A 12,185-nucleotide genomic window follows, 5' to 3' on the forward strand; every position below is an offset into this window, starting at 1 on the left:
TCCCCTATCACACTCTCCACCTGCGGCATCCCTCATTGTTCTATCCTCTCGCCGTGGCTCTTCAACATCTACCTCGCTACTCTTGCCCATCTGATCTCCTCCTTCTCTCCTCACTTCAAGTGTTATGCAGACGACATGCAGCTCTCCTTCAAGCATTCCTCTACCGCATCCTCTTCCTTTCTCTTATCACTGACTGTCTGACTGCTATTCAGGCATGGTTTGCTGCCAATGATCACAACCTTAATGCCAGTAAGACTGAGATCCTTCTCATTGGGACCCATGCTTCCTCCTCCCCCTACCCTGTGGCCACCCTCTATGGGTCCACCCCTCATCCAATTGTGAGGCAAAGAATGTGGCATCATCTTTGACTCCTCTCTCTCCTTCTCCCCTCACATTGCAGACCTTGCCAAGAAGGCCCACTATCAGCTGCACCTCCTCAGAGGCATTATTAATTTCCTCACCTTCCCACAGATACTCAATGTCTGCAGAGCTCCGGTCCTCTCTAGGCTGAACTACTGCAACAGCCTCTTCCTCAATCTTCCTTTATCCTCCCTTTGCCCCCTTCAACTTCAACTAATCCAGAATAGGACATATCCTTGGCCTCAAGCCCAGGGACAGCATCTCTCTAGCCCCAAAACCTCTCCACTGGCCCCTGGTTGCTGCAGGGATCAAATTCAAAACCCTCTGCATCATCCACAAAGCTTTCTGGGGCTTGGGACCCCACTACATCCAACTCTCTCTCCCTAAATACCTCCCTGCTAAAAACCGTCTGTCTTCTAGCTCCAAGTCTCTGCAGCCCAGACGCTTCGCTAAGCAGAGAGTAGGGGGCAGATCTCTCTCGTCTGCAGCAGCGTCCCTCTGGAATGTCTCCCTGCCCCTCTGCGACTTGAGCTGGATCTACTTAAGTTCTGGATGCTCCTCAAGACCGTCCTTTTCTCTTCTTCCTTCCCTCTCCCCCTCCCCTGCTAAAACCCCCACCTGCCGCAGGGACCGGCTTCCTGGATCCCTCTGAGTTTTATAGGGCACCAGGCCCCCCCTTCCAGTTCATCCCCCTGCTTGCACTTAGCATGTGGACCCTCACCATCAGCACTTCATGCAATTCCATGGCACTTGCCCTCCTGGCTTCCCCTTAGCACTCGCCTAGCCCCTGTTGCTGTTCCCTTCTAATTCCCCCCTCTTCACTTGCACTCTCTCCTCTTTACCCTGCACGTCCCTTCTCACGCTAGCACTTTGCGCTTGCGCAGACTGGCACTTCCCTCCCCCGTCTCCCTCACACTTCTTGTTACTGCACTTGCACGATCTGAATGTCACAAGGCCTAGTAGGACCGTTATTGTTATCTGTCTCCCCTGGTCCCCCGCTGCTTTTTTTTGTCTTGTGGAGCATTGAAACACCATTTGTTGTATATGTTCCTTATAAATAAGCAATAAAATCAAAGAAATAAAAAGATGGAGTGAGATCATGGGCGTCATAGTACAAAACATCTGGAGAGCCACATGTGGCAGACCCCTAGCACCCGAGCAAGAAGTTGCTGAAAGGCATCAATTGTGGTTATATATCTGAAACATCCTAATAAAGAATCTACAAATATTACTTTACCATCCACAGCAGAGTAAGCGTCACACAACACTGTCTCTTTAAGTAGAGGTTTTGGGATGAAAACATGGTCTTGGCATAGCCGCTTGGGTACTGGTGCGACGTTAAACGTAATTGGCTTTTTCCATGAACAGATTTTCCATGTACCATGAACTAATTTATTGTATCCCGATGTGTCTTTATGTTTCAGAGCCTTTCAGCCATAAATGGCGTGGATCACCGAGGAGTAATGAATTTGTCAATTAAGTACGTCCCACCAGGAAGCTTAGGTAAAACACGTGGCATACGCAATGACTTCTCAATGCCCTTGCTTGTCGTTTATGTTGTGCCATAATAAAAGCGGAACGGATAATGCCTTTTAATATTAACATAAATGCTGAATTAACATGCCGTGCAATGGAGTTTTTGAGATGCAAAAATCTTGCAATGCGAGCTAATTAATCCCCTAACATCAGTGGTTTGGAATTGTAATCTAAAGCGCCACCTGCATTGGAAGCTGAGATGAATGCTGACATCTCAGCAGCAGTGGGGACCGAACCAACAGCCTCATTTATCAAAGGAAACCGATTAGACACATTTGGCCCCATTCACTGGAGCAAATGAGGCGATGCCTTTGATCATCTCAGATTTAGACCTGCTACTTCACACCTGACAGGCTGAGACTGAAGTCGCCTGCTGAATGTCTGAGATGCCCTTGAGAAAAGGGGTGTGAAACTCATTTGCACATTCGAATTCCAAAGATGCTCCAGGCATCTCCAGATGGGCTCCAGTTTCAGGCTATATAAATCGGGTGTAAGGTAGCACGGGCAAATAAGAGATGCCGAGAGGCATCGCCTGCTTTGCTCGATTAAACATATTTGTGAACTTGACCTAGATATTTAAATGACGGCGACACAAGCTGTGTAATTTAGGCGTATGTGTAATTTATATTAGGTCCAGAATATCTCTAGGATTTGCCATATAAGCATACGTATTTCAGCTAGGTATAAAACACATGTAAAGTATACATCGCCATACATTTACTCTCAGAATAACCCTTCATGTGTGTGCAGTATGACATTCAAATTCCTCTTGGATATGTCACAATTATATGACTTCTTTAATGTGTGATTTGGATTTTTGGAGGACCCTGACATCAAACTACCTAAGATTGTGCTGTCTTCTGAATTGCTTTTACCATTATCTTACGTTTATATGAGATTATTTCCAATGACTTCACCCACATCTCGTTTGACTACTTTAGAGAAATGGGTCACTGAGGCCCATAACCCGGTGGCAGAGGCAGTACACCTATTGTGGGAGATTTCAGTGCCAGTTTGAACCAATGAGGGCTCTAATGGGAATTTCAGATGACAAAGACGTGCCTTCAGAGATCTCTGACCTTATTTTTGTTTAAGTAGTTACGCCTTCTATTTTTAAAGTGGTACCCTGGCACGGCAGCAGTATAGCACGAAACAACCAAACAGATACACGGCTGCCTCCGGAGTTGCATTTTTTCCAGCACCCGTCAATGAGGAATTACCGGGTAATTCCGACATTGCTGGACCTGGTATTTCCTGCTTTGCCGGGTGCCGTAGCCTGTCAGTCCCCATTTCCCATTTGAGCCCAATAGTGAATGGGGATGTCGGATGCACCGGCACCCTCAACGACAGTGCCGGTGCATCTGACATGCTGCGCTCGCGGGTACCGCTCTGCCCGCCAGGCCAGACCTGGTGGGCTGACAGGCTCCCGCGCGCACAGCTCGTAGTATGGCGGTCCAGGAACTACGTACCGGCATGCTTACTGGTACCGTAGTTCCCGGACCACCATGCTTATAATGAGGCCCATAATTTCTTAAGACAAATTGACTACATAAAATCAAAATTCAGAATAACTCATATTTACAAACAGAATCCAATACAATAGATGGCTTAAAAGCAAAGTAGATAACATCATTTATAATAAGCAACTTAAAAAAGATGGGGGTTTAATGCCTTCCTAAACCCCAAAAGAGTAGGCAGAAGACATGTAAAGCGGGAATCTAACTCCAGGCTCTGTGTACAGATGCCGGTGGGGTCTGTGAAGAGAAACAGGAATTCTTCATGAGGGGATATCTAGGTACAAAAGATAAGTACTTTTCTGAAACCTCAAACCTACTGAAATAGCCATCTTCTCAGCCAGACCTATGGCCACCGTCTTGCAAGTGATGCTGAAAATCTATAGCAGTGTATGAAAGTCAATGGAAAGCCAACGAATAGACACAATAAAGGGGTAACATGTCCAAACCTTTGGATGCCACAGAATGCAGCACTGCTTTCAAAGGGGTCATAGAGGAGGCAGGAAGGCCCATAGACCCGTGAATACACCATACCCATTTTCCAGCGCAGAAGGAACTAAGGCCTGGAAGGCAGCCCACAAGCCTTAGAGAGGAATACATGGCTTCATTCTTCAGAGAAGAGACAACTGAGAAAAACATGAATATACAGTTCAAGTTGAGGGTCAAGAGATTTTGCTGTGGACACACGCGTTGGGGTGACACCAAAGCAGAGGCGTGGACAGGGTAGGGCCTGAGTGGGCAAGGCCCAACCAAAATCTGTAAATGCCCACTCAGCAGTGCTCTGTGGGCATTTACAGATGTTCATGCCACTGCGGTGGGGCCACCTACATTAGCTTCAGGCCCCACTTTTAGACAATCCCGGCTATCCCTCTGCACCAAAGGAAGAGAGTGGAGCAAGCCACTCTTGGAAAAGTAAAGGGGGATTAGTGGAAGAAGACTTCAAGTAAAATTCAGTTCTGGAACGATTTCATTTGACACGTAGTAGAAATGCCCACTCCCCGATGGGACCAAGAGAACCTTTGAAGCAGACGCCGGCTGCTGAAGACGACACTTCAGGATAGAGCTGTGTGTAATCAGTGTACTGCTGTATCTTGATGCTCATTTAGCCAGTGTCTATGTCACCAAATCACTAAGTGGTTCCATGTAGATGTTAAATAATACAGGCGATAATATTGGTTTATAGTGATTTCATGGAATGCCAAAGCATCGAATACCTTAGCATCTAAAAAAAGCAACAACAAAAAAGCATTGAATGCATTTTTTCTTTCTTGTTTTTAATGGGGGGTCCCTCCAAACCCCGTTTTTTTACCCCTTAAAACCCATTATAATTAAAATAAAACCTTTAACTTTGAAAAAAATGCATTTTATGCTTTTTTTCCATGTATTTTTTTCAATTCTTTTGGCATTCAATGCTTTGTGTTCGATGAAATGACTCGATACCATAATATCAAACCCTGAGAAACTCCACAATGCAGAAGCAGACGGTCAGACCTGGCTAGGACCGCCTACACAAACTGTGCCCAATGCTGCAGGATGAGTTGAACCAAGACAGCACAGAACCTCCCTTGCCCATACAGGAGGATTACATGTTAGTCATTACTGCATGGTTGACAGTATCAAATGCAGCTGAGAGGTCAAGGGGTACTGGAGGATAAACACCTCCTGCATCAAGCACACGCGTGACGTCATGTAACAGCTGAGGTGTACCTGTCTCACTGCTATTCCAGGGATGGAAGCCAGACTGATAGTCCTGCAAAAGATGATGTGGATAAGTGCGGGGAAAGGTGAAGAGATGCACATATCTCAATACCTTTTCCCAGAAAATGTAAGGCATTGATGGGTCAATAGTTTTCATAACCTATTAATATGATATGATAGGTTATTTATAATGCCCTTAATACCCAGATGCGGACCCAGGGATGGAGCCTGTGGCACTCGGTGTCATCTTGCTTCCAAGGGGAGCATGCTTCCCCTGAGCTATCCTCCCAAGACGATGTCGGAGCCTGGCTTTCTCGGTAGAAGCAGCACCTCCCCTCTTTCAAGAGAAGAGACATTCATTAATGGAAACCAGTATACATAAGAAGACAGAGAAATACGTCTAAATGAGCGGGGAGAGGATTGTCCAAATAAGAATTAGCTTTAATTGAACAAATAGTTCTAATCCAATAAGATTTAGAGAAAGGAGAGAATGTAAAGCAAGTAGGGACCACATGAGAGGAGACTGAACAGAAAACAGAGTTGGATTTGCCAATCTTAACATCAGTGCAATGTTGGATGGTTTGAATTTTATCAACAAAGTAATGTTGTAAGCAAGGACTTGATCAAAACTAAAGGAAGAACTATTAAAAGAAACAGACACAATGGGGTCTATGTTGTTTCAACGATGTGAAGTGCTGTGTTGCAATTTTTTTATTTCTAATGGAGAGCATCCTCCCCATACTACGCTACCCTCCTCCCACTCACCCCCTTCCCTTCCCACCATATCTTTACACCCTTTTCCCCAAATATACATATATTAATTACTTCCCCACAAAGTAACTGCATCGAAGTGAATTACAACCATAATTGACTTCATTGAAACAACTGTACAGCATATCAATTTCAATTACCCTCAACAAGTCACATTGTCGATTGTTGGCATTTGGAATGAAAGTGAGCAGATTTTGCCTCAGTAACGTGACATTTATAAGTAGCACAAGAGCAGCAAAGGTGGACTAGAAGCTCATTAGAAGGGTATCTCCAATATGGTTGGCAAATCGATTGTTTTTTTGCTTATAAGAGAAGAAGAATAGCAAGCAGGCGATTGGCAAAGTCCTTTTCTCACCAGTCATGTCACAATGGTGTAAATTAGTTAGCAAAGTCACTTACAAAAGAGTGATATTTCAAAGTCAAGGAATTAGCATGCATACGCATGGCATGAGAGACAGTTGTACAGGCCAAAAGAATGGATCAACCAAAGAGGCAGGAGAAACCTTTTGGAAAGTTGGTATGAGCAAGGATTGAGAATTGGTTGCAGTTAACATTAGAAGAAAAAGAAAAAAAGTAATAGCAATGTGATCTGTCCAATCTAAGGGAAAAGGAGAATCGCAGGGTAATGTAGACGGGGCTATAATTATTAAATCTAAACTATTAGCTAGCTGATGAGTTGCAGAGGTGACAGACTGAGGAAGCTTTACATTTTTAAGAAAACTGCATGTTGGGAGCCGAAACGCATTGGATCTCCAATTTACGAAAACAAAACAAATCAAATCGTAAGTGGGTGCTCTGTCACCAACAGCTCACCACACTTTTCGCAGTATATAGTTGATAGTTGGTTGAGGTTCCACGATTCAGGCTGACTGCGGTTGGCGGTCGGTCCTTCTAAGTTGCTGCTGCCACCTTGTGGAACTCTCTCCCTCGTGCCCTTCGGATGGTGGATGACTATATGTCATTCCGGTGAGCCCTGAAGACTTATCTACTCTAATTCGTTGTTCCATGACCCTGTCTGAGCTAGCGCCAAGATGCTTTCTGGGGTATGTTGTGCTTCATAAGTGCAGTTCAAATAAGATAGTTCACTTTGATAGGATCAAAAATAGACCGTTCTTCATTTTCACCACAACGCTGGCATGGCAATGCTATCGCACTAGTTACTCTTACTGTGAGCATAGGATTACGTGCTTTCAATAGTAGGCTCCCTGGCGACATAGATGCAGAACCGCCCTTTGGAGCCGGTATGGAAACTAGCCATTGAGACTTTGTTCCGATTGATCTGGCATATTGGGGTGTATCCAGTGATCTGGTCGTATATTTGCGTGTTCAGAGGGACCAGGACCCTTTATTGCTAAAGATGGCTGTCGATTTGATTGGCCCTTCAGTGCAGAGTAATTTGGAGGAGAATACCTTAACCTAGTGAGGAGTAATAACTGTTGCAGCGTTAAATTGGGAAATGGAGTTAGGAACTTTTTTGCATACAATTTTCAAAGCCCTAATACCCCTCTTGTAAGCTTTTGAATCCAGCATAGCAGTTTCTTGTAGCAACAGAAAGGACCCCTATGATGAATTGGTTTCATAGGTTAAATCATGGGTTACTTGTTCTTGTGCATCCACTAGGAAGCAAGCTGGGCCTTGTCCCTAGAGGTTTGATGGTGAGTGCAGAGAATCTAAATCTGGCCTTCCAGCTGCCCTTAAGGGCAGCACTCAAGGTAACGTTCTGACCATGCAAAAGCTTTGAATCGATATTATAAGTTACTGGTGTGGGTCAAAACAGAAAGACATGAGGTGATATTCAATTAGGAGCTTTTGTAGATGGCTATGAGAGAGTTGAACAAGTCCACATTCTAGAAGATTGTGATCCATGGATCCTTGTAGAAAACATTGTGGCCAGAGGTGGTGATTACAGAGCCTATAGGGCATAAATACTGCAGGGGAATGTATTGTGAGAATCTTTTTAATGCTTCCAATCCCCCTTTTCAGTCTGTCAAATTTCTGTGACTCAGCTTTATTAAGCCACAGAAAGGGCTTTGCCCTGGAATGCCAAAATAGGGGAAAGGCTCTGGGTTCTGATAATTTGAAAATCATCAGCTTTAAGCCTGAGCCAAAGATCTGGGTTCCAATTTCGAGTAAATTATTTAATTTGATCAACAGTTATACCCATCCACTCAATCATCGTGCTCAGCTGAGATCATTTCTATTTCCAAAAAAAAAGGCAACCCTGGTGATTCTGCAAACTATGAGCCAATTACTTTGATCAATTGCTTAGGGAAAGTGTAGAGGAATGTCTTTGCAGAGTGATTTGATCAGTGGCCCACGAAGAACAACATTCTTTGTCATATCCAAGCAGGTTTTAAGAGGCATGGGAATGACGGACAACAATTTGGCCTGTTTCTATTTATCCAGAAATAATTTGTTCGGAAATGGGAGGCTCTGTCTTTATTATTTGTGGATCAGAAAGCATCCTTGGATGGTGGTACGTAATGTCTGTTAATGTCTGTTAAGGGATATATTACGCTTCATAGGCATACAAACTCAAATCCTGAAAGCAATCCTCTTCCTTTACACAGAGAACTAGGCAGTAGTCAGATAGGGTTAAGGGGAGCATGCAGATTCCATCGTTTTTTGTAAATGCTGTGGTCCACAAGGGATGTGACGTTGCCGCCTAATCATTATCAAGTTTTCATCAACGATATTACTACAATCATGTCATCTCTTCCACTAAATGCTCCATCATTTAAGGGGGGAAATAATTGACATCTTAATTTTCACTGGTGATTAAGTCCTTCAATCGAGTATAATGATAGGATTACAGAAGCTATTAAATGAGTTTGTTTGAGTTTGTAGTACTAAAGGTCTTAATATTAATTCTAATAAGACCAAAGCAATGGCATGTCACATGAGGAAATTCTTGAAATTACACTTCGGCTTGAATGGTGAGGGGCTAATTGGGGTGATAAAGGGAGCATATTGGAATAAGTCTATTGTAGACATTTATTTATTTTATTTTATTTATTTATTTCTATAGCGCAGAAAACCTGCAGGTATCGGGGCGCTGACATAAACACAAAAAGACAAACATAAGAACGAGACTGGAACAGGCTAGGATATCCTAAAAGAATCGTTCAGGGCCCAGATGTCAGAATTTAGCCAAAGAGGTGCGTCTTTAGTGATTCTTTGAATTGGCTCAAATTTGAAACCTCTTTAATAGAGAGTGGAAGGGAGTTCCAAAAGGATGGAGTCAAGGTACGGAAGGACCTACCTAGGCCTCTGGCTCTTTTAGTTCTGATTCCCTGCAGGAGGGAATGGGCAGAGGATCTCAGATCTCTGTCTGGCTTGTAGGGCATAATCATATTTTTGAGATATTCTGGTGCTTTTCCATAAAGGGAGCGATGAATTAAGATGCCCATTTTGAACTTGATACGTTGACGCACAGGTAACCAGTGCAATACTCTCCTGGTGTTGGTCATATGAGCTCTTCCTGGAGTGGTCATTGCTATACGGGCTGCATCATTCTCAATGGTTTGGCATGTCTGGAGATTAGACTTTTAAGCTCCAGAGTAGGATATTGCAGTAGTCTAATCGTGATAGAATCATGGCTCGGGCAATTGTCACCAAATTCTTTTTATTGATGAAAGAACGTATGGTGCAAGGGCAGTCCTCTTATGGATTGGTATTTAAATAATACCTTGGTTTTGGCCATACATAAACCAGACCAAGCCCTTTTCACTAATAACCTGTATTTGTAATTCAGGGCTTTTAACTCTGACATTTGTCACCTAAATATGAACCCTAGCTACTTTGTTAAGGTGCCATCTGTGTTTAAATGGTAAAGAAGACACATGCCATTTTCTATCTCTGTTCCACATCTGTAACAATATTGGGCAGCACTTGATTGTTTCACTGCTTGACAACAGCAGCATTAGGACTTTGAAGGGAGACACTTAATATGTGCAAATACACTTCTTGCAACTATAGCTCTGTATAGTCTTCTCTGGAGGCAGCATGTTTAGCAGAGCTTGGGAAATAAGGCTGAAACACCTCAGGTGGTCTCAGTAAAGGCCTATTAGTAATGGTGAGATTGGTACTGGAGTAATTCCATCTTTGATATCATATATTTATGCAACAATGTTTGCCCAAAAGCTGTATTAGGATCATCAATAAGGACTTTAGTTGAGATTTAGTTGGATTTTTAACTTATTCTGTTTGAATCCTGCCTAATATTTGCATTGTGCACCTCCAATGAGGATGCATTCATACCAACCATTATTTTTCTGAATTTAACATTACATTTTTCATTTGGTTCAATTGTATAACAATATTTACAAATACAAGCAAATGAAAAGCAAGCGGTTTTTATCCTCCATTCCTAGTTAAACCCACTCAGTCGTTAGTCTGCTCCAAGTCAATGTGTTTCATGAATGAAGCCAGTCCAATGACCCAGTGTGTTTTTCTCCATTCGTTAATAAGGATCACAAGGTCTCTTCTTCATTGGTTGAAGAAGTGCTCAGTATTTTCCCCAAGTATCTAGATTTTACCGCCTGTGTTCCTGTACAAATTGGTAATAAGTGTCGACTGGTTTCGACTTTTTCCGTGTCTTTACAAAAACGGCATTTATTTGAATTTAATTGTCCTCTTATTGCCATTATTTCATTCATCTTCATCAAGTTCAAGTGAAATCAAAGAAATAGTCTGCCCATGGTTTTGTCTGGGAATTTGCCCAGATATCCTCTGACTTTGTTGACTTTCATTAGAGCTGCTGGAAAGTTCTTGGTCAGATTGTATGTCTCAGCGGCCTCTAAGGTCTTTATCCAGTCCCTTTCTGTCAGCTTCTTTATGACTTTATTTGGGTTTGTGAATAGGTTCTCTTCAGTGGTACTCAAGTCATCTAAGAGTTTGTTGTTTTCTACGGTCCAACTTGTCAGCATCTGGTTCTTGCCACTGTCCATTTCTTTCTTTACTATATCAAGTATTTTGCACTTGGTTGGAGGATGACCTTTCTACACAGCATCAGTGTGTTTCTGGCGTTTGTTGATTTTAGCGATGGCAGGCATAATTTGCACTTAATGAGGGCCATTGGAGTTGATTGAGTTAAACCAAGACTTCTCCAGAAATAGCCCTCAAATTTCAGCCATTTTTTTTAGGAATTTGTGGCATGGCTTCTGTGCCGCATAGTAAGCTTGTCAGCACTTTTGCCTTGAAGAAGTTAATTGCCGGGATCAAAGAAAAGCAGCCAAATTTCCTATATACAGCCATTGCTTGGTTAGTTAATCTTTTCAATTTTTTGCGCAGCGAGTCTTAGATCAGTGTTTCCAGTATGTTGATATTTAGCATTACTCCTAGATATTTAAAGCAGGTCACTTTCTCCAACCGAACTTCTTCGCTGTACCATTTCGATGTTTCTGTTTTTTTCGATCTTTTTTTAAAAGTCATGATTTTGGTTTTGGTCTTGTTCAGCTCTAAATTGTTGTTCTCTAAACAATTCAGTAGGTTGTTCAGTTGTCTTTGAAGACCGACCGGGGTATAGTCCAGCAGGATGATGTCATCTGCATTAAGTAGTTTCACGATCCTCGAGTCTCCTAATATCGGTGGAAAACTCTTACATCCTTTTCAGACTCAGCAAAGTCAGCCGTTTAGGCGTTGTACAGACCCGGGGACAAAGAGCACCCCTGTTTGACGCCTCCAGCTGTACAAATCTATTCTGACAGCTGTCCTGCACGGCTGAGTCTTACCCTCAGAGTTGTGTCTTGGTAGAGAGCTTTGATGGGTCCTATCACGGGTAGCGGACAGTTATGTTTGTCCAGTTTTTGCCAAAGGCGTGCCCTGACAACCCGGTCGAACGCCTGGACCAGGTCGACAAAGGCCATATATATCGTGTGGCCACCCTGCAGGACTTTGGCCTTTAAACTGCTTAGCAAAAGTATGTTTAATGTGGTTCCTGTGTTTTTAACAAATCCTGTCTTGAACGGGTCGATGTAATCTGCATCTTTCAGCCAGGTCTGGAAAGCGTCTAAGGCAAAAGAGCTGAAGACTTCACTGATAACGTCCAGAAGCGCTATGGGCCTGTATTGTCGTGGGTCTTCTTTTGAGTCCCTTTTGAAAATCGGGACAATGTTTGCTGTCTTCCACGATGGTGGAATTGCTTTGCCCAGGTTGCAGTTGTAAAGGATGTTACCGATAAGACCAGCCCAATCTTCCGGGTGTTGTTTTAGGTCCATATTGGTGATCCCATCTGTGCCGGAGCCTCCCGAGTTCTTTAATTTTATGATTTTGGTCCTGATGGACTCGGATCACATGGGATTTCCC

The 12,185-nt window shown here is 43.2% G+C and overlaps 1 protein-coding gene across 3 annotated transcripts in view; it reads left to right on the forward strand.

Moving 5' to 3' along the window:
• The window catches only part of LOC138480861 (synaptotagmin-like protein 2), a 749,121-nt gene that overhangs the window by 709,878 nt on the left and 27,058 nt on the right, over positions 1-12,185 (forward strand). For all 3 annotated transcript variants that reach the window (XM_069612635.1, XM_069612634.1, XM_069612636.1), the window contains exon 14: positions 1,785-1,863. In XM_069612635.1, the coding sequence (XP_069468736.1) occupies positions 1,785-1,863 (79 nt within the window). The remainder of the gene's footprint in view (positions 1-1,784; positions 1,864-12,185) is intronic.

The sequence above is a fragment of the Ambystoma mexicanum genome, chromosome 5p (genome assembly GCF_040938575.1).
Source record: "Ambystoma mexicanum isolate Mex_15411 chromosome 5p, UKY_AmexF1_1, whole genome shotgun sequence".
Classification (NCBI taxonomy): Eukaryota; Metazoa; Chordata; class Amphibia; order Caudata; family Ambystomatidae; genus Ambystoma; species Ambystoma mexicanum.